Here is a 23,080-nt window from a genome sequence, read left to right on the forward strand (position 1 = left end):
TCCCCCGGACCCACAACCTGCTGGGGCCGCTGCGTGGACGAACCTGAAGTGTCGGGTTGCGCGGCCTCCGTTTCCCGCGCACCTCTTTGGGCGCATCTGAAGAGGCGGCGCCGCGGCTGCGCACGGAGCGCCGGGCGGCGTCTGGTTGCCGTGGCAACGAGCGGAGGCCGCCGCCGGCGCGCGCTTATGTCTCTGCCGGAGCCCGTGAGGAGGCGGCTGAGCTCCTTCAGCCGGACCGTCTTCACGGACAACAACCGGACCGGACCCGGGAGCAGCGCCGCCGACAACGTTCCGGGTGAGTGACGGGCGAGGGCGCCGCAGGGGCCAGCTACGAAGATGGCGGCGGCGGCGCCGTCACGTGGTCGGCTGCCAGGAGTCGAGATGGAAGGGCGCTGGGCGGCGGGGAGGCAGTGCAGAAGCCTGGCCAGTTGCAGTGGCGATTGCAGTGCGTTTGCAGTGAATGCAAGATCAGGGGCTCCTCCCAGACCCTTTGGGTGGGTGGGTGATGGCCGTGTTTCCATAAAGAAGCACTATTGTTTTATTGTCCTTAAGAAGCCCAAGGAATGCCTAATAAATACCTTATTATTCATTTGTTAACTGCTGCCACATTAATAATTGCCAGGTTTTGGAGGACTCAATATAAATCTCTTTGAAGCTTGCCCGTCGTAGATATGGGACTCCATACTTACGGATAAACTAATGGCCTTACTACAACAAGAGCACCATACGGGAAAGATAAAAACAAGCTTTTATACAACGTGGCCGCCTTTTATTGGATATGCAGGGCTTCCATCCACCAGCTACACAGGGAGCGTTGTGGAATGACACTTTCATCTGACTATACATCCAGTGAGCCTCATCTGGGATTGCTTTTGTTACATTTTCACTTCTTGTGATGGCTCTGCACACCAACCTGCAGCTGTTATTGTTGCTGTTACTATTTTTTCTCTACTTTATATCTAATTCATTTGTATCTGAAAATCAATAAAACATGCCAAAGAAGAAGCAGCTCCTAGTGGAAATGGGTTCTTCATTTCAGGCCACTGTCCACTTCAACTTTGCAAAAATGTGTGGCTTTCTCAGGAGCTTTTGTAAAAGCGGGAAACAACTTGCGTAATTTTGAATATTACTAGCATGAGGCATATAATATGCTTTTAAAAATTCCATCGCATCCAAATGTTTATTTAATTTTTTTTGAATCACAGAATCATAGAGATGTAAGGAACACCGAGGGTCCTCTCCTCCAACCGCTTGCAATGCAGGAATCTCATGTCAAATTCTTTAATGAACCCAGGGGGTGGAGCTGTGTGGTGTAAATGAAAGCTGAAAAGAAACAAGGCAGATGTCAGGAAGTAGTATTTTAGACACTACGAAAATATGAAATAGCTTGCAAGACGTTTGCTGAGGCAAGAACTCCAGAATCAATTGAGAAATAATGGCTGATTTCCTGAAGAAACTGAAAAAGATTTCTATAAGTCATAGAATTGGAAGGAACTCTGAGGATCTTCTATTGCAGACATAGGCAAACTCGGCCCTCCAGATGTTTTTGGACTACAACTCCCACCATCCCTAGCTAACAGGACCAGTGGTCAGGGATGGTGGGAATTGTAGTCTCAAAACATCTGGAGGGCCGAGTTTGCCTGTGCCTGATCTAGTCCAATCCCCTACAATGGAGGAATCTCAACTAAAGCATCCCTGACAGATGGCCATCCAACATCTGCTTGAAAACCTCCAAGGAAGGAGAGTCCACACCTTCCGTGGGAGTCTGTTCCACTGATGGAACAGCTCTTACTGTCAGAAAGTTCTTCCTGATGTTGAGTTGGAATCTCTTTTCTTGTAACTCGAAGCCATTTGTTCCAGTCCTACCCTCCAGAGCTGGGGGGAAAAGCTTGCTCCATCTTTCATGTGACAGCCTTTTGATATTTGAATATGGCTCTCAGTCACCTCTTATCCAGGCTAAACATACCAAAATCCCTCAACTGTTCCTCATAAGTCTTGCTTTTCAGACCCTTGATCATCTTGGCCACCTTCCTCTGCACACATTCCAGCTTGTCAATATGCTTCTTAGATTGTGGTACTGTATCCAGAACTGCGCACAGTACTCGATATGTGGTTTGAACAAGATAGAATAGAGTGGTACCATTATTTCCTTTAAAAAAATATTTTATTGAAACTTTTCCTCCTCTAAAAACAATGTGCGTGTTATGGTCAGGTGCGTGTTATAGAGCGAAAAATACGGTAATTTATTCGATACTTACCAAAGGAGTGGAGGGAAGTCCAAGGCTCAGTTGAGACTAACTCAGTTATGTATTTTATTTATGATTTGTGAAGTGGATATAATTTGTATAAGGTATGTGGTGGATTTTTTGTTTATGTTTTTCCTGTATATATGTGCAATATGAATTTATTTTTTTAAAAAAAGAAGGGAAAATGTCTGAAGTGGCTGGTGGGTTCTTTCCTCTGTCTCTCCAGATAATGAAATCGTCTCCAGTTTGCCCTTGCAGATGTCCCTCTATTTCAACCTCTGCTTTTTCCCATTTTGGTGGGTCAGCAGTATAGTGATGCTGCAGCTGAAGGTGAGCTCAGAAGACAATTGGTACTCTTATAATCCTGTTGCATCTGCTATTGTTCTGTGCACACTCTGCAAGAGAGAGACTAGTAATTGTGCATCTATATACCTGGTAATAGCCGTACTTCTACAATAAGATTGAGAATGTTCTGAGTGTGCTTATTTAAATAATTTTGTACCCCACTCTTCAGGCAAAAAAAGCTCCCAAAGCAGTTTGCATATCAGTGCAAATAAGGCAGTTCTAATGTTTACAGTCTAAAGAACAATCACACAAAGGAAAAATAGATAAGGAGGGAGGATGAAGTAAGTGGTGGCCAAACTTTTTTCAAAGAGGGCCAGATTTGATGAAGTGAAGGGCCGTGAGGGCCAACCAAAGAGCCAACCAAAGTTGTTGAATTTTGTAAACAAGGAAATAAATTGCTACAGGAGCTGGATTAAACCGACCAGCGGGACAGATTAGGCCCCCAAACCGGACTTTGGACATGCCTGATAAGCAAACTCTGTTATAGGTTCCTAGTTATAAGTTCTTCTAATGACCAGCCAGAGTGGAAAAGTTCAAGGAGATGAGGAGAAAACAGTTAATGGTCTCAGTTGCGTTGATGGAGTGACGCTCCATCTCTTTCATCTCCACCTCTGCTGCAACCTGGTGTAATGACTGCTGTCAGTCAGGTGACAGTTGATGAGAGGGAGGGGCCTGACTTCTCAGCAGAGATGGCTCTCCATTCCTTCTCTCCCTCCCCTGCTGTAACCTAATGAAATGGCTGTGGTCAAGTGACACCTGCAAACAGGTTTATAACATAAGCAGGCAAGTTTTTTTTTTGGGGGGGGGGACACAGTAAGATTCTCAGTATAGTATGGATTCCAAGAATATGACAGTCAATTGGCCAATGGTAGTACAGGCATACCTCAGAGATATTGTGGGTTCAGTTCCAGACTACTGCCCTAAAGCAAATATTGCAATAAAGTGAGTCACACAAAGTTTTTGATTTCCCAGTGCATATAAAAATTACGTTCACGCTATACTGTAGTCTGTTAAGTGTGCAATAGTAGTATATCTAAAAAAGCAATGTACATACCTTCAGAGTCGTCTTTCCCATTGGGCTTACTGGCGCGTTGCACCAGGGTGCCGGCCTCTCAGGGGCGCCCCAGCGAGTGGGGGAGCTGCGCAGCTTTGCCGGTTGCCTCCCCTTTCCCTCTGCACACCCGCCAGCTGCGCCCCATCATTTTAAATAAAAGGACACATTCTACTCATGCAGCTTCCTTCCCAGGCCCTCGCAGGAGGAGAGCGATCCTCGCAGAGGCTTAGGATGGAAGCTGCGCCCTGCCAACTATATGGCTGTTGGGTGTGCAGCTTCCTTCCCAGGCCCCCGCAGAGGCTTGGGAAAAGGTTGACAACTCTGGGAAATGGGGGTGGGGCGCCAGAGGGATCTTTGCACCACGGTGGCAGATATGCTTGAGACGTCCCTGCAGCCTTAGTTAATGCGACGCAGAGACCCAAAGGGAGCACATGCTGTTGGAAAAATGGTGCCAGTAGACTTGTTTGATGCAGGGTTGCCACAAACCTTCAATTTGTAAAAACACAATTATCTGTGAAGTGCAGTAATGCGAAGCGCAACAAAACGAGGTATGTCTGTATTTCATTTTTTGTCATTTCTCAATTCTAGTATCCAGTCTTACCAGACTACTACAGGTTCATCTTGGTGACAGTCACTATATTAACCTCTCTGATTGAAATGATCCGCTTGCACCTAGGATACCTGGGGAATTTGCAGGAGAAGGTAAGTCTGCCTGACACCCACGAGGAATTCAGTAGCAGTTATCTCAGACTAATAGATTTTTAATATTGAATAACCTGTCTTAGGTTACAGCCTTCCCCCAACAAATTTAGTAGCTGGGCTCAGTCCTGAAGATAAGATACCACACAGACATGTTGGTTAAACTCATACATGGTTTTTTTGTAGACACTTGTATGGAAGAGCTTCTGTAGCACAGTGGCCAAGACAAAGTGTGAAAGCTGGGAAGCCCCTGGTTAATAGTGAGGTGCTCAGCAGGTAGTCTCAGCAAACCACTGCTCTCTAGCCAAAGTTCCTACCCTCTTCTGAAATATTTTTAAATGGAATATTTTAAAAGTCTCTTAAGTGGCGGACAATAGTAAAACAAAAATGCAACATACTGTAAAACCAATAAGCAGTAATATAAAAGCATTTTAAAAAATAAAAGAGGAATTGATGCATTCAAACACATAAAACAGGTCTAGTCTTCATGGGTCAGGGAAAGCAACATGGAGTAATGAATGCTATTGGCCACACAGGGCCGTTGTAAGAATTGAAAAACAGTATGTGAAGCACTTTGAGTACTTGAAATACACTACAGAAATGTTAAGTGTTAAAAAAACACAGTGCTAGTATTAGTAAATGCCATTCTGGAATGAAATGTAAAAAATAAACAACCTGGGATATAATGTGGATCTGGAAAGACTTGGTACTGACGTGTATCTGTCTAACAAAGAATAAGGTCAAGACTTTGGGGCTGCACTTTTCCTATACATGTTTACCTAGGAATAATCCCATTAAATACAGTGAGATTTACTTATGAATAAACAAGCACAGAAGCGCATGGTGGATCAGTCTAACATGCTGTCTGCAATTCCAACATTCTTAAATTCTATTCAATGCTTAATCTGATTAAGGTTCTAGCCTTGCAGTTGCATGGATTAGTAAGAAAGGAAAGAAGTGCTCCTGAGTATGTGCAGAGCGGGTTTTCCTAGCTACTGAAAAAATGTTACACACAAGATGCTTAAGCATGTTGATTTCAGGTGCTTAAGCAATAGTAGACAGCATGGTGGGTCAGAGGCATTTACCGTACTTGGCCTCCATGCAGGTGAGGCACTGCTGCTTATTGAGAGGAGCGAGACAGTAGCAAGGTCAGAACACTGCAAATGCAGTGACCAATTCAGTCCAGTGTGTTTCCACCACAACACCCTCCCCGCCCCATCCCTGTATGCAGCAGCAGCTCACCTACCAGGAGCTCAGGTAGGCAGCTCTGCCCCACCATGCTATTTGCTTCCGTGTTTGAGTCTGTATTGGATTAAGGGGCGTACCTGGGGGTTGGTTAGGTTGGGCCCAGGGGGGCACAAAAACCACACCTCTCTGCTCTGACTGAGAGTGGCTAGGAGCCTGTCTGTCCCTCTGCTCTTCCGCTGCTCTGGGCAGCTGGACAGGGATGGCGGGGAGGAGGGCAATACAGCTCCTTGCCAAGGGCGCAAGGAAGCCTGTGTACACCTCTGAGTGGATTATGCGCTACATGTTTAGGATTGGGGTGCTAGAGGGTTTCTCCACCCCCCACTTCCTTCTCCTAATCATGGTCTCTTCATTCTGACTTTTGTTGCCTGTGTAAATCCTACCTCTTTATCCTGAAAAATGCTGTTAGGTCAGAACCTGCTGCTGCAACTGTGACCCCATTTCCTACCAATGTAGGGGGAGACAGATGAGAATGTGAGCAATACAATTTGTTCTCTGCTGTTGCCCAGGGCAGCTAAAGGGCAATGCTTCCTGTTGAAGAGACACAAGCTAGCAATTTGCATCCACTCCCTCGCTTCCCCTGGCTGTCCCCAGTCCTGTTTGTATTCTGTTCCCCCTGTCAGTGAAATGACATCTGGCTGAGATGTCTGAGTGAAAAGTCTGGTGGGGTTGGGTCTGAGTGAAAAGTCACTTCGTTGGCAGGGTTCTCTTGAAAGCTGCAGCAACAACAGAAGCAGAAAATCTGCAGAAGTTGAAAAGCTGTTTAATGAAATCTCTGTGGCTCTTAGTTTCTCAGTGTTCACACTTTGGACACAGGTGTTAGAAAGTCTGACCAATAAATTTTCTACTACTGAGGCATGCTGCCAGGAGGTTAGTATATTGATACAACCCCCCCCCCTTTATTTTTTTGCCTTTAATAGGTTCCCGAACTAGCTGGCTTTTGGCTCCTGAGTCTCCTTTTACAACTGCCCTTAATTCTTTTCCTGCTTTTAAATGGAGGTCTGAAGATCCAGCCCTTGGAGCGAGCAGTGAATATCGTCTTTGTAGTCTTCCTTGTCTTCCAGGTGGTCACTGCATTCATTGCCCTCAGAAGAATGGTGAACCAACTGGCAACTCGCTTCCGTCTTCATGAGTTTGACCAGCTAGATCGTCATTTCCGCTCTGATAACCTAAGCTGGCATAAAATGAGAGTGGAGGCTCCATGGGATACGAGGCCACGTGTGGAGGAAATTCGCTCAACAAGTTCTAGTTGGACATCTGCCGTGAGGGCTTGATGCAGAACAGCCACCTGCCCATCTTCCTTGGTTCCTGTTGCCTTAATTATTTGGGTTTCTGAAAATCTGAACTTGTTCCAGATAACATAAAAGCTACTCTTCTGCTAGGAACCTGTAAGATGAGCATTACCACCAGTGTCTTCACTGTGAGCTAATTCTGTTGTGATAAAAAATACTAACACATGGAAAAATGTGACACTGGAATGTAAAACCTGCATGTATTTTGCAGGCATGATTCATGAGGTTATCTTTCTACACAATCTTGCCAATTTTATCTTGTGTAATCCACATGGATGTGCCTTCCCCTGTAACACTTTAGCATGTATTCCTCTTTAGACATTTTTCAGTGAAGGAAAAATGTTATATCGGCAGTAGCCCTCAGATTCACAGTTGTTTTGGACTTCTAAAAGTCTTTTTGTTTTTATACTTTGCTTAATTTTTAAATGTGTTTTCTTAATATTTCAATAACTGTTGCAAAGGAATATTTTGTAAAAATAAATTGGTGTTAATATATTCTATTGAAATATTTTACTGCAATTGGCTGTGGCAAGCTAGCATTCCCCGTTGAATGATACTTTGCAAGTGATAGCCATAGCTCTTCCAATGTGTATTGCTCCTTTGTGACCTTCTTTCTATAACCCAAAACAGAATTGCCTGATGGTCTTACCTGAAGGAGAGTTTCATTTTGAGATAGTTCCATAATTACTGTACATAGGAAGATAAAGCCATGAAAGTGTGCAAGATCCACAGATACTACATTACAATCTACATCCAAGGCTAGAGGTTTCAACAGTAGTGGCCAAGCCCTTGAAACTGCAGGAGGAAGACTGAAGCTGTTCCCCACTTCCGCTCTCAACTTTATTTGAATTTTAAGGCTTGTATCAATTCTACTGGATCCAGCTTCTGTCCAGGCCCATCGGAAAAGTAGAGTATGTGTGTGCTTCATTCTCTCTTAGAAAGAAGTGACCGGAGGGGATGGTGCTTATGGCATATGCTCCAGAATACAAATTCACCCATAAATATATTAGTGGGGTTGGGAAGCTTTTAATGTTTAATAGATTATTGTATTTTAATAATCTGTTGGAAGCCTCCCAAAGTGGCTGGGGAAACCCAGCCAGATGGGCGGGGTATAAATAATAATGATGATGATGATGCCAATATATTTCACTTCTGGCAACCAATGTGCCCCTTTGGTTTCAGATAGCACATGGGTAAAAGGCAAAGGTAAAGGACCTTTGACAGTTAAGTCCAGTCGCGAACGACTCTGGGGTTGCGGCGCTCATCTCTCTTTACTGGCCGAGGGAGCCACGTTTGTCCGCAGTTTTTCCGGGTCATGTGGCCAGCACAGGGGCGCCGACTTATAAAAAATATTGGGGGGGCCCATACCGGGGTCCTGCCCCGGGAAGTTTTCTAAATTTTAGATGAAAATTAGTGAGTTTTAAAGTTTTTTAAAAGTATTTTAGAGTCATATGATCAACATTAGAACCCCGAAAACTCGACTCTCTAACTCCACACTCCGGGAAACTCGACAAGCCTGAAACACTTTTTGGCTTTGAAAAAAGAAACAAAACAAAAACACTGTCAGGGGTTCAGAAGGAGAGACACAGGAGGGGGAGCAAATGGAGAGTGAGGAGGAGGAGTACGAGGGGGGCGCAGGCAGTGACAGTGGCCAGAGTTATTCCACAAGCCTCTCTAGCGAATCGGAGGACTCACAGAAGGGAGCGCCGGTGGCCAGAGCAAGGGAGATTCCAAGGGAGAAACCTCAAGAGGGAGGGGCCAGCGGGGAGTCTCTGAACAGCAGCTGGAGATCAGGGCCAGCGTCTCCACCAGAGCGCAGTGGGGAGGGGGAGTCCCAGGAGTCGGGACCAGTGTCCTCACCACCAGAGGGAGGAGAGGAGTCAGGTTTGGCAACACCCACATCAGGAAGCGGGGAAACGGTCAGAAGGAAAGTCACCGGCTGGGCGCGCGCGCCAAGTTCAAATGTACAGGAGCGCGGCACAGCGGGGAGCCCGGGAAGGGAGCCAGGTCCTAAAGCCCGCCGGAGGGAGGGGCAAGACTCAGGAGGCTCCGCGTCAGAGGAGTCCAGGAAGGAGGGAACCCCAGAGGGCAGAAGGACCCAACGCAGGAAAGAGCAGCGCAAGAGGTGGAGCCAGGCTAGAATCTTAAACTGGTGTGGGTGGAGCAGTGAGTCAGAGGGGACTTAGCCGGTCTAGCGTTAAGACGTGGGCCTGCGCGCCCAGAGCTTGGAAATGGAAACTAAACTTCAATAAAGACTTTTGTATATAATATCCACTGGGCGTTGGTCCTCTGTGAGCTGGGACCTAGCGGCAGACCTGACAGTAAGTCCCCTCTCCATTTTCACCAATTTTGCAACCTCGTGGAGTGCGGGAAAGCAGCGAGGGGTGAAGATTGGTGCTTCGCGAGCTCACGAAAAACAGGGAAATGACTACCGAAGAGAGGATAGCGAGTTTGCAAAACGCAGTGACGCAGTTGACTGCAGAAATTGCGGCTTCCAGAAAGAAAGAACAGGAAGCAGCTGCTGCCTGCCAGGATCTGCGAACCAGGTTAGAAGTCCTAAGTACACAGAGGCTACCAGCCACCAGACCAGAAGGGATTGGGCTGGGAAACAGAGGAGGGAGCCTGGTATCTCACTTCAATGGGGACCTGCAGGAGTATCCTAACTTCAGAGCAGATGTGATTTATACATTGCAGCTGCTTGACAAAGACTTTAAAAATGAGGGAGAGAAAGTGGGATTTATTATTTCGCATTTGCGGGGGGAGGCAAAATCGTGGCTGCGCAATCTATGGAGAGACAAGGATCCAGCCCTCCAAAATGCGGCTGCCTTCATTAAAGTGATGGATGCGTGTTTTTTATCTGAGATTGATGTGGATATCGCTAGGAGGGAGATTCACGGACTAAGACAAGGTAAAGCCACTGTGAGGCAATATCATGCACGTTTTTTCGGATTGGTGAATGTACTAGCCTGGGAGAAAGAATCGCCTGCCGTCAGAGACCTGTTCTGGGAGGGGTTGAGCGGAGCTGTGAAAGATGAGATCGCAAGGGGGGGAAGACCCCAAACCACCAAGGAAGTGGTGGAACGGGCACTCTCCATTGGGGTTCGGTTGGAAGGACGCCCTTGGGGCAGGGAGGAAGGGCATTTGGGACGCACGCCAGCGAAAGGACTGCCTCCCTTCCCCAAGGAGGCGGCGCACGCTCGATCCATGCCTCCGCTGGGAGGGGGAGAGGAGCCGATGGAGATAGGTGGTGCTAAGGCTCACTCCACAGTCGGAGCCCTAACTCCGGGAGCAGTCAAGATGAAGCCTCCTAGAGGAACCAGGAAGTGCTACATCTGCGACAGTGCTCAGCATATGGCAAAAGAGTGTCCCCAGCGGTTTCACAAGCATACTGCAGCCGCAGCGACAGTAACAGACGCAATTCAGCAGAGGGAGTCGCAGCAGGAAAACTCCACTGTCTGGCTGGAGATGGCGTCTCTGGGGACCAGCCAGACAAGTCAGTGAAGCAATCCCCAGGGATCTTACAGCCCACCGACCCCCTCCCACCCAAACCAGTAGTGCAGCTCACCGCATCCCTTCAGCTCCCCAATGGGCTACTGGTGGAAATTCCCATCACCGTAGACTCGGGGAGCAATGCAGATTTTATAGACATGCAGTTCCTCCAGCAACATGGCATAGCCCTTCTGCCAGCGGCGGTACCTCTGAAAGTCGTCACAGTGGACGGCAGGGAGCTACTGGGAGGGCAAGTGCTACAGCAGACGCCGCCAATGGTGATGCGCATTGGAAACCACCGTGAGGTCATCAGCTTCAACGTCACCCGCCTGTCAGACACGCCCATAGTGTTGGGAATGAGTTGGCTGGATAGGCACAGCCCGGCATTAGCTTGGTACCAGCGGCAACTGACCTTCGGCTCCTCTTACTGCGCAGAACACTGCATCCTGGCGGACTTGGAAGATGAGGGGCACGAGGATGGACCACAGCTGAACTTGGGCATGTTGCAAGCGGTGCCTAACAAATACAAGGAGTTTTTGGAGGTCTTCTGCGAGAAAGAGGCGGATAAGCTGCCACCTCACAGACCCTACGACTGCAAGATCGACCTCCTGCCCGGGGCGACGCTCCCGACGGGGAAACTGTACTCCATGTCTGAGGATGAATTGCAAGAGCTCAGGGAGTTCATAGATCACAACCTGAAGCGGGGATTCATCCGGGAGTCCAAGGCGGCAGGAGGCAGTCCCGTGTTCTTTGTAAAGAAGCGGGACACGCCCCAAAAGAGGCTGGTCGTTGATTTCCGCTTCTTGAACCTCAAGACCAAGCCCTCAGCATTCCCTATGCCCAAGATCGATGACCTGCTGGCGACGGTGAGGAAGGGTCGCATCTTTACCAAGTTGGATCTGCGCGGAGCGTACAATCTCATTCGCGTACGGGAAGGCGACGAGTGGAAAACAACCATGTTTACGCCGCTGGGCACTTATGAATACAGAGTTATGCCTTTTGGATTAAAAAATGGTTCCCACTGCTTTCAAGCCTTCATGCATCATGTCTTGGCGGGTCTCCTCTACAAGAAGTGCGTCTGCTTCCTGGATGACATCCTAATCTTCTCGGAATCGCCGGAGGCTCACGAGAGAGATGTTAGGGAAGTTCTGCAGAGGCTGCGGGAGCACAGGCTGTACGCCAAGCTGGAGAAGTGCCAGTTCGACAAGACGGAGGTGGATTTCTTGGGCTACAAACTGTCCGACAAGGGACTGGCTATGGACGGTGCCAAGGTACGTGCAGTACTGGATTGGAAGAGCCCACGCAATAGGAAGGAAGTACAGAGGTTTGTCGGTTTTGCCAACTTTTATCGCAAGTTCATCAAGGGTTTCGCCATGCAGACAGCGGCCATCACCGACACCCTCAGTTCCAAGAAGAAGAGGTTCATCTGGACGGAGCAGGCAGAGCAGTCCTTTCAGAAGCTCAAGCAGCTCTTCGCTTCCGAAGAGAACCTACTGCACGTAAATCCCAGCAGGCCCATGAGAGTGGAGACGGACGCCTCAGACAGGGCCGTGGGAGCCGTTCTGTTGCAGCAAGACCACCAGGGGGACTGGAGGCCGTGCGCTTTCTACTCCAGAAAACTCAGCAAAGCGGAGCAGAACTACACCATTTGGGACAGGGAGTTGCTGGCCATACATGCAGCCTTCAAGGCGTGGCGGCACTTCCTCGTCGGAGCCAAGCACACGGTGCAGGTCCACACAGACCATAAGAACTTGGAGTACTGGCGCACGGCGAGGTTCCTGAACCAGCGACACATCCGCTGGGCGGAGTTCTTTGCAGATTTCGACTTCAGAATTGAGTACATCCCAGGAAACAGCAACGTCTTGGCGGACGCGCTGTCCAGAAAACCGCAGTATCTGGAGGCAGAGGCACCGGCGGCGGCCAAGCACATTTTCACACCACAGGCGTGGGCATGCGCGTCAGCCACGGTGGACCTGGACGCGGTGCGCCGCGCGCTGCGAACAGACTCGTTCGCCCGAGCCAAGATGGAGGAGGTGTGCAGTGGCAAGGCGAGGGGCGACGAATTCCAAGTGCGAGACGGCCTGCTCCTACGCAAGGGAGTCCTCTACGTACCAGGAGACAGCCTCCGCGCGAAGGTCCTGCAACAGCTGCACGACGCGCCCAGCGCGGGGCACTTCGGCAAGGAGAAGACGGTGGACTTAGTAGCCAGAGACTTTTGGTGGCCTAAGATGCGGGGGGATGTCGCGGACTATGTCAATAGGTGCGACACCTGCCAAAGGGCTAAGCCTGTGCACCAGCCGCCGGCGGGCCTGTTGGAACCGCTACAGACACCGTTCGTACCGTGGGAGAGGGTAGCCCTGGACTTTGTCACAGATCTACCCAGCTCAAGGGGCAAGACGGCAGTGCTCGTGGTAGTGGACCTGTTCACCAAGATGGCCCACTTCATTCCGTGCGCGAAGGTGGCCACGGCCGAGCAGACCGCTAAGATGTTCATAGACCACGTGTTCAAGGTGCACGGCCTACCACGGTCTATTTTGTCCGACCGGGGGCGCCAGTTCATCTCCAACTTCTGGCAAAAGCTGATGGGATTCCTGAACGTCAAGGTCAGCCTGGCGTCGGCGAGACACCCGCAAACTAACGGGCAGGCGGAAAGGGTCAACGCCATCATGCAGCAGTACCTGAGATGCTACGCGAACCAGCAGCCATCGACCTGGGTGGACTATCTACCGTTGGCCGAGTTTGCCTACAACAACACGAAGCACGGGTCCACGGGGGTGACCCCATTTTTTGCCAACTACGGGAGGCATCCCAGAACCTTCCCGGGTCTGGACACAGTGCGGGAGGGGGAGCCACAGGGAGCAGAGGAAGTGGCAGCGGAGTTGCAGGAGATCCACGAGCAGCTCAGGAGGCAGTTAGAGTTGGCAAAACAGGCTTACAAAGTGCAGGCAGATCGACACAGGAGGGTTGGGGAGGACATCCAGGTGGGAGACTGGGTCTGGTTGGCAGCACAAGCAGTTCCAGCCAGATCGTTAGCCAAGAAGAAACTAGGGCACAAGCAGCTAGGGCCTTACCAAGTAGAGGCGCAGATCAACCCAGTGGCCTTCCGGTTGACACTCCCGGAGGGTTCCAGAATGCACCCGGTCTTTCATAGATCAGTGCTCACGCCCTACAGAGAGCCCCACAGGTTTCAAGCACCGGGGAAGGCGCCAGACCCGCTCAGAGAAGCGCCCAAAAAAGGGGGGTCGCCGAAAGGGGAGCCACTTAATGAAGCCACTGAGATTTTAGACTCAAGGTGGGGGGAGGACGGGATTGAATATCTTCTCGCCACGGAGGACACCCCGGCCAGCGCCAACAGGTGGGTGCCGGATTACGCAGTGGAAGAGCAGTTGCTCAAGGAAGAATTCCACACACTTTTCCCGCACAAGCCTATGCCGGCGGGCTTTTTCGAGGATTGTTTGTTCACACCCACACTCTCGGCCAGCACTTTCCGGGGTTTCTCGTCAGCTGAGGACTCGGCTCCGGGAGGCAGCTCTCCGGAGGGATCACTTTCAGGTTTTGGCACGGGGGGATCTTATTGGTGGGAGGACCAACCCGAGGTGGGCTGGCGCAGAGACATGCCGAAGGGGCCCTGGGAGGTGGACCCCCATCAAACAACAGGGGGAGGAGGGCTCTTGGGTGATTTGGGGTCGAGCGCAGATTTCGAGCACACCGCGCAGGAGATGGAAGCGGAGGAGGTCGTCGTCGACGAGCCCATGGGGGACTTCCCGGACTTATCTCGATGGTTGCAAGCCTCAGGGGACGAGCTGTATCCTGGACTCACCCCTACAACAATGGAGCACCCGGAACCCGCACCGGAAGAGGGGGAGGGGGGAAGGGGGGGCTTCGAGGGGGGGATGGATGTCAGGGGTTCAGAAGGAGAGACACAGGAGGGGGAGCAAATGGAGAGTGAGGAGGAGGAGTACGAGGGGGGCGCAGGCAGTGACAGTGGCCAGAGTTATTCCACAAGCCTCTCTAGCGAATCGGAGGACTCACAGAAGGGAGCGCCGGTGGCCAGAGCAAGGGAGATTCCAAGGGAGAAACCTCAAGAGGGAGGGGCCAGCGGGGAGTCTCTGAACAGCAGCTGGAGATCAGGGCCAGCGTCTCCACCAGAGCGCAGTGGGGAGGGGGAGTCCCAGGAGTCGGGACCAGTGTCCTCACCACCAGAGGGAGGAGAGGAGTCAGGTTTGGCAACACCCACATCAGGAAGCGGGGAAACGGTCAGAAGGAAAGTCACCGGCTGGGCGCGCGCGCCAAGTTCAAATGTACAGGAGCGCGGCACAGCGGGGAGCCCGGGAAGGGAGCCAGGTCCTAAAGCCCGCCGGAGGGAGGGGCAAGACTCAGGAGGCTCCGCGTCAGAGGAGTCCAGGAAGGAGGGAACCCCAGAGGGCAGAAGGACCCAACGCAGGAAAGAGCAGCGCAAGAGGTGGAGCCAGGCTAGAATCTTAAACTGGTGTGGGTGGAGCAGTGAGTCAGAGGGGACTTAGCCGGTCTAGCGTTAAGACGTGGGCCTGCGCGCCCAGAGCTTGGAAATGGAAACTAAACTTCAATAAAGACTTTTGTATATAATATCCACTGGGCGTTGGTCCTCTGTGAGCTGGGACCTAGCGGCAGACCTGACAAACACGCACGGTATTTTCGTAAAAAGCTAATTTAATTTACAGTAACAATTATGCTTATAGACTATTACAGAGCAGTGAATATATAGCTCTGAAAAGACTGAAATGATATTTAAATAAATCCTAAACTATCATTAAAAGAATAAAACATAAAATATTGCTGTCGCACAGTAATAGCACTTTGATTAATAAGTGAAATAGCTAATTTAAGCTTACTTTGAATAAGGCTGAGGGTTCATTAAATAAATATAATATCTCAAAGTTAATGCTTTAATACAGTTAATAAAGTTAATACAGTATGCCTAATACTGTATGTAAATACTGTAATACTGTATGTAAATAACGGGCTTTAATTGGGTCTTACACCCTAAAAATATTTAAGTATTTGAAAATAACTAATACAGTACTATAGTAATATAGAAATACAGTACTAAACTAGTACTAATATTTCAAAACTGAAAATTTAACATTCTGTATGTATTTAATTCTCTATTTTATAAAGATTTTTAATATCTGACAGTGAGTTTGGAGTAGCCCAATGCAAAAATCCTGAGGATCCATGTGGACCCATGCTTTGTAACCACGTTTTTGCACCACTGTGACCCTAGGCAACAGTGGGTGCGTGATTTTTTTGGTGCAAGATGTAGCCATGGACATGCTATGTGATCTGATGGTGAATTTGGGGTGACCCAATGCAAAGATCCTGAGGATCCATGTGGTTCCGTGCTTTGTAACCACGTTTTTGCACCACTGTGACCCTAGGCAACAGTGGGTGCGTGATTTTTTTGGTGCAAGATGTAGCCATGGACATGCTATGTGATCTGATGGTGAATTTGGGGTGACCCAATGCAAAGATCCTGAGGATTCATGTGGATCCGTGCTTTGTAACCACATTTTTGCACCATTGCAGCCCCAGGCAACAGTGGGTGCGTGATTTTTGGGGGGCAGGCAGTAGCCATGGACATGCTATGTGATCTGATGGTGAATTTGGGGTGACCCAATGCAAAAATCCTGAGGATCCATGTGGATCTGTGCTTTGTCACCACGTTTTAAATGGGGAGGGAAGGAAAAACACAGAAGGGACAAGAAGCACAAGAGGGGTGTGCGGAGAAGCAGCTGGCTAAGAATGCAGGGGAGGAGTTTAACGGGGTGGGGGGGAGGAAAGGAAGGCAAAAGTCCCCCCCCAAGCCAGCCCTCTCTCTCTCTCTCCCACTTGCATCCCTAGAGCACGGAGAGGAGGAGGTGGTGGGCTGGAGCCTGCACGCAGTATGACTAGGAAAGAATTAGAAGGAAGGACTCGATCCTTTCCTTAACCCTCTGCTTGCCAGGAGGGCAGGGGATTCCCTGCTCTTTGTTGAGTTTGAGCAAATGCAGCAACAGAAGCGGGTGGGCAGTAAGACCCTGAGGCAGAATGCAGGAAAGCAGCAGCTTCCGCCTTCCCTCCGCCCGCCCGCCCGATCTTATTTTTGCCTGATTTTTGCCTATTTTTGCCCCTGCGCTCCGGCGAGTCAGCTCCAGGGACCACACATTCGCTCAATAACACGCACAGACATTTCCCCTTTTTAGGAGAAAAAATCTGTGTGTTATAGAGCGAAATTTACGGTAATAATTTTCTTATATTATTGGGGGGGCTCGGCCCCCCCAAACGAATTTTTGAGGGGGCTCGGGCCCCCTCAGGCCCCATGGAGTCGGCGCCTATGGGCCAGCATGACTAAGGGGCTTCTGGCAAAACCAGAGCAGCGCACGGAAACGCCGTTTACCTTCCCACCGGAGCAGTACCTATTTATCTACTTGAACTTTTTGGCATGCTTTTGAACTGCTAGGTTGGCAGGAGCAGCGACCAAGCAAAGGGAGCTCACCCCATTGCGGGGATTCGAACCGCCAACCTTCTGATCGGCAACCCCAAGAGGCTCAGTGGTTTAGACTACAGTGTCACCTGCATCCCTAGTACATGGGTAGACAAGTCTAAATAGTCCGGGACACAAATTTCCACAGCCCTCTAGCAGCTATGGTGGCTCATTTACCAGACGTAATTCATTTAGCATTAAGTCTGGAAGTGTATACTTGATTCTGACCAAACTAAGCCTCCTAGAGCAAAAGCTTCCAAGGAGGCTCAGTTTGGGGAGAATCAAGTATACACTTCCAGACTTAATCGTAATATGTTACTTATGATAAATGAAACCACCATTAGGCCTTGTAAGATGGGGGTTTTTTGGGTGCTCTCCTACCCATATACTGGGACGCAGGTGGCACTGTAGGTTAAACCACAGAGCCTAGGACTTGCTGATCAGAAGGTTGGCAGTTTGAATCGCCGCGACGGGGTGAGCTCTCGTTGCTCGGTCCCTGCTCCTGCCAATCTAGCAGTTCGAAAGCACGTCAGAGTGCAAGTAGATAAATAGGTACCGCTCCGGTGGGAAGGTAAACTGTGTTTCCGTGCGCTGCTCTGGTTCGCCAGAAGTGGCTTAGTCATGCTGGCCACATGACCTGGAAGCTGCACACCGGCTCCCTCAGTCTATAGAGCAAGATGAGCACCACAACCCCAGAGTCTGTCACAACTGGACCTAACGGTCAGGGGTCCCTTTACCTTTGCCCATATACTACACAATTCCATCCATCTCAAAAGTGTTTTCTCCCACTCTCAGCTTTTCATGATGGAATAGTGATCCAACAGTGCAACACAGTTTAAGAAATGCTGTTACAAGCCTGTAAAATGTGTATTTTGTGACACCACCACTGGCTCTAACGATACAGCTCTCTCAGGGCCTGCTTTGCAGTGGTAACCATGAAATCATTACGGCTGCTCAGAAATCCACTGCCGGTAAAGTCTTGTGGAAAGGGAAGTTCAGCCCTGTCTCTCCTGCTCTCTTGCATACCCACAATTCTGGGTAGGTGTCATGGAGAGAGTCCACGTTCCCAGAGAGATCACCAAATAACTTGCTCAGATGCTTGTGTTTCTAGAATTGCTTTTAATTATAAAGCTTTAGACTTCAAAATTAGGGTTCATTAAATGCTTGACATTTGTCTACCTTGCATTTATTGTTTTAGATTAAGTTAGCAGAGCAGAGCTGGCACCTATTTACATTTTCCAGCTTTTTCAAGACAAATTTACATAAGAAATACCTAATTCTATGCAATTAGCATGCCTGTGATATACCTAGGTTTTGTTTTATGACAGTACTGGTGGTCTTGTACAGTTTCAAATAGTGCTATATTCTGTGCAAGGATGCCAACAGGGCTCTTTCAGGTCTTTTCTTCCTCTTAAATAGATAATGATGTGGTTAGTTCATTTATTTATTTTTACCCCCAGGGAATGTATTTATTTTATTCCACATAGCTGTTATGAGATTCTAGTCAGGAGATTAGCATTATGGGGGAAAGTTTCAGAAGATAGTGTTTTATTGGTATGGCACATTTACAGGCTGATTTTCTATTCTCTCTTATCAATAACAGCAATCTTCAATGGACATAGCCTTTTATTGGAAAATGCTGAATTTCTCTCCAGCTGATGAGAAAAATGCAATGCTGTGAAGGTTTGATGCTAACCTCTGGCGTGTCTTAGTGTTTTGGACTATCAGCTTGGATGAAAAAGCATAAAGGGATGTAGCAAACCTCTTAGAGGAGGTGAAATGCACACTAGGGGCTTGACTGGGGATGCAAAATGGACAAAATTAAAGGGAGGAGGTAAAGAAAATTACAAGAAAGAGTGAAAAGAAGGCACAAAAAAGGGTTAGTTTGGTAGCAGTCAGAATAAGTCAAATGCAACAGGATTGAACCTGCGCCGTGTATAGACTGAAATGAAGAAAAGCCCTGGATTACTTTGTTCTTCAATATTGAATCCTACCTCCCCAAGTGGAATAGAGCGTGAAATATGACAGAGATAAGCCAAGATTGAAAACAGCCATAAAATATATTTAAAAAAGAATCCTTGAAAGGGTTATGAAGTTGTCTGGAAAAGTAAATTGAAACTGAAATCACACTGGACAAAACTTGGTAAGTCCCAGGGTGCAGTCCCAGAAGGAAGTCTTTCTAGAAGTCCCATTAAACTTAGCACCTTACTTCAGAGGGAACTATGTTTAGGACCAAGTTGCTAACCACGTGAATATGACCTATGTAAATCATGGGATAAATTGATTTTTGTTTTTGTTTTTAGTATATGTATCCATTGTTTGCTAAGGTCACACATTTAATGTACTATGTGCTCATTTTGCTTGTAAAAAATTAATTTTATAGTTAGTATTTTGACCTGGTTTTGTCGTATGACAAAATACCAACTAAGGAATGTAGGAGATACAAGGCACATTGTAATGAGAGGGCAGACATTATGCTCTGAGTTCCAGAACCTAAACATATCTCACCTGGTCATCCTGTGCTTCAACACCTTTAGAACTGGTGCCTACAGGCCATTTTTTCTAGACAGTTCCCCCCACACCAATGAATGAATGAATGAATGAATGTAGACACAGTTCTGTCCAGGCCAGCATCCTGATGGAGATGCAAAGTGACTCCTGTCCAGCCATCTGATTATTCAGTGGGAGTAAAGACTCCCATCTCTGTATGGATCCGCTGAGGAGGGGTCCTCTTTCTCTGTGTACCTGTGTTTGTGAGAGTATGGGATGGCCACAGCTACTTTTGGCCACACCCACTGCAAGCATCTGGCCCCTGAATGGTTGGCCAATGATGAATGTGGTCCTTGGACTAAAAATCATAGAATCATAGAGTTGGAAGAGACCACAAGGTCATCGAGTCCAACCCCCTGCCAAGCAGGAAACACCATCAGAGCACTCCTGACATATGGTTGTCAAGCCTCTGCTTAAAGAGCTCAAAAGAAGGAGACTCCACCACACTCCTTGGCAGCAAATTCCACTGTCGAACAGCTCTTACTGTCAGGAAGTTCTTCCTAATGTTTAGGTGGAATCTTCTTTCTTGTAGTTTGGATCCATTGCTCCGTATCCGCTTTTCTGGAGCAGCAGAAAACAACCTTTCTCCCTCCTCTATGTGACATCCTTTTATATATTTGAACATGGCTATCATATCACCCCTTAACCTCCTCTTCTCCAGGCTAAACATGCCCAGCTCCCTTAGCCGTCCCTCATAAGGCATTGTTTCCAGGCCTTTGACCATTTTGGTTGCCCTCCTCTGGACACATTCCAGTTTGTCAGTGTCTTTCTTGAACTGCGGTGCCCAGAACTGGAAACAGTACTCCAGGTGAGGTCTGACCAGAGCAGAATACAGTGGCACTATTACTTCCCTTGATCTAGATGCTATACTCCTATTGATGCAGCCCAGAATTGCATTGGCTTTTTTAGCTGCCGCATCATACTGTTGGCTCATGTCAAGTTTGTGGTCAACCAAGACTCCTAGATCCTTTTCACATGTACTGCTCTCAAGCCAGGTGTCACCCATCTTGTATTTGTGCCTCTCATTTTTTTTGCCCAAGTGCAATACTTTACATTTCTCCCTGTTAAATTTCATCTTGTTTGTTTTGGCCCAGTTCTCTAATCTGTCAAGGTCGTTTTGAAGTGTGATCCTGTCCTCTGGGGTGTTAGCCAACCCTCCCAGTTTGGTGTCATCTGCTAATTTGATCAGAATGCCCTTGAGTCCATCATCCAAGTCGTTGATAAAGATGTTGAATAAGACGGGGCCCAAAAATGGTTCACCACTCCTGCGTTAGAGGGAAAGGAAGAGTATAGGTAGGTAAAGTAAGGTAAGGGATCCCTGGATGGTTAAGTCCAGTTGAATTCATCTACGGGTTGCATCACTCACCTCTGCTTTCAGGCTGAGATAGCCAGTGTTTGTCTGCAGACAGCTTTTCTGGGTTATGTGGCCAGCATGACTAAACTGCTTCTGGTGCATGGAGCACCGTGACAGAAGCCAGAGCGCACGGAAATGCCATTTACCTTCCTGCGCAGTAGTACCTATTTATCTACTTGCACTGGTATGCTTTTGAGCTGCTAGGTTGGCAGGAGCTGGGGAAAAGCATCCATCACACGGATTCGAACTGCTGACCTTCTGATTGGCAAGCTCAAGAGGTACAGTGGTTTAGACCACATCGCCACCCATGTGGGAGAGAATACAGTGTTGTTGTCGCCTAAAGCACTCAACATAGGATTATTCCCCCTCCACTTTATCATGATGAAACTCATAGCAACCACAATGTCAGGTGAGGCCATGAGCTGCCCCACTTAAATCAAGTAAATAAATAAAAATACTTAATTAACTCACCAATTTTGTTGCAGATAACTCAGTTCTGCCCCATCCCTAAAATAAAATCTGCCTATGCCCATGAATGAGGCCAGTGTGTAGATAAGGTTGTCAAATATAAGGAGGCAGTGGTGTGTCCACTCTTAAAAAAAACTTCATTAGATCCCTTAGACCTATCCAATTACCGCCCAGTTTCAAATCTTCCATACCTGGGTAAGGTAATTGAGAGAGCGGTTGCTGAGCAGCTTGGTAGGTTTCTGGAGGAAACATCGGCATTAGATCCATTTCAGTCCGGTTTCCGTCCTGGTTTTGGGACGGAGACGGCTCTGGTTGCCTTAACAGACGATCTCCGTAGACAACTGGATCGAGGCGGGTCAGGACTGCTGATCCTTTTAGATTTGTCAGCAGCCTTTGACATGGTCGATCATGATCTTCTGGACCACCGCCTCGCAGACGTGGGGATACAGGGCATAGCCCGTAACTGGTTGTGCTCTTTTATCTCTGGTCGGGGACAGAGGGTGGCACTAGGGAGGGAAATGTCGTCGCGCCACTCCTTGGTGTGTGGAGTGCCGCAGGGCGCAATTCTCTCCCCGATGCTTTTTAACATCTTTATGCGCCCCCTTGCCCAGATTATCCGGAGCTTTGGGCTGGGCTGTCACCAATATGCTGATGACACTCAGCTCTATCTGCTGATGGATGGCCACACCGACTCGGCCCCAAACACATTGACCAGATGCTTGGAAGCTGTGGCTGGATGGTTTCGTGGGAGCCGATTGAAACTAAATCCTTCGAAGACAGAGGTCCTATGGCTAGGTCGGGATGGCATGGGGATGAGGGACCAACTCCCTTCTCTTGCGGGGGCCCAATTAGTGCCATTGCCTTCCGTTAAGAGTTTGGGTGTAATCCTTGACGCCTCCCTTTCCATGGAGGCGCAGGTTACAGCAACAGCCAAGGCGACATTTTTCCACCTTCGCCGCATCAAGCAGTTGGTCCCTTACCTTTCCCGCCCTGACTTGGCCACAGTGATCCATGCGACGGTCATCTCCAGGCTTGACTACTGTAATTCGCTCTACGCGGGGCTGCCCTTGAAGCTGTCCCAGAAACTCCAGCGGGTGCAGAATGCTGCAGCGAGGCTCCTCACGGGGTCTCTGCCATGGGAGCATATTCACCCATTGCTTTTCAAGCTGCACTGGCTCCTGGTGGAGTACAGGGTCAGATTTAAGGTGCTGCTTTTGACCTTTAAAGCCCTTCACGGCCTAGGACCCTCGTACCTCCGGGACCGCCTCTCCTGGTATGCCCCACGGAGAGCCTCAAGGTCCATAAATAGCAACACCCTAGTGGTCCCGGGCCCTAAGGAAGTTAGATTGGCTTCGACCAGAGCCAGGGCCTTTTCAACTCTGGCCCCGGCCTGGTGGAACGCTCTGCCTCATGAGACCAGGGCCCTGCAGGATCTGATTTCTTTCCGCAGGGCCTGTAAGACAGAGTTGTTCCGCCTGGCCTTTGGCTTGGAGCCAGTTTGATTCCCTCCCTCTCTCTCTCTCTTTTCCCCCCTTCTTTTTCTTCTCCTCCTGCGATGAGGCTACATTTTAATATTTTAATGTTCCATTATTTTAATTGTTGTGTTTTATTTTTGTTTTTAAGTTTGTAATCATTCATCTTGTTTTTTTTATTATTGCTTGTAAGCCGCTCTGAGCCCGGCCTTGGCTGGGGAGGGTGGGGTATAAATAAAAAATTATTATTATTATTATTATTAAATATCATGAACACAATCCAGACAACACTTTTTCAGACCCTTGATTCCAGGTGGGCGCAACCATGCTGAAGTCCAGTATTGTCTGGTCGGTGTCTAATGGG

The 23,080-nt window shown here is 48.6% G+C and overlaps 1 protein-coding gene across 1 annotated transcript; it reads left to right on the forward strand.

Annotated features, from left to right (window-relative positions):
* Positions 1 to 81: 81 nt before the first annotated feature.
* On the forward strand, positions 82 to 7,376 carry TMEM17 (transmembrane protein 17). Its single transcript, XM_083730851.1, has 4 exons — positions 82 to 295; positions 2,473 to 2,576; positions 4,234 to 4,347; positions 6,510 to 7,376. The coding sequence occupies exons 1-4, from the start codon at positions 187 to 189 to the stop codon at positions 6,861 to 6,863; spliced, it is 681 nt and encodes a 226-aa protein (XP_083586977.1). The 5' UTR covers positions 82 to 186; the 3' UTR covers positions 6,864 to 7,376.
* Positions 7,377 to 23,080: the final 15,704 nt, after the last annotated feature.

Source organism: Podarcis gaigeae, assembly GCF_964106915.1.
Source record: "Podarcis gaigeae genome assembly, chromosome: 3".
NCBI classification, from domain to species: Eukaryota; Metazoa; Chordata; class Lepidosauria; order Squamata; family Lacertidae; genus Podarcis; species Podarcis gaigeae.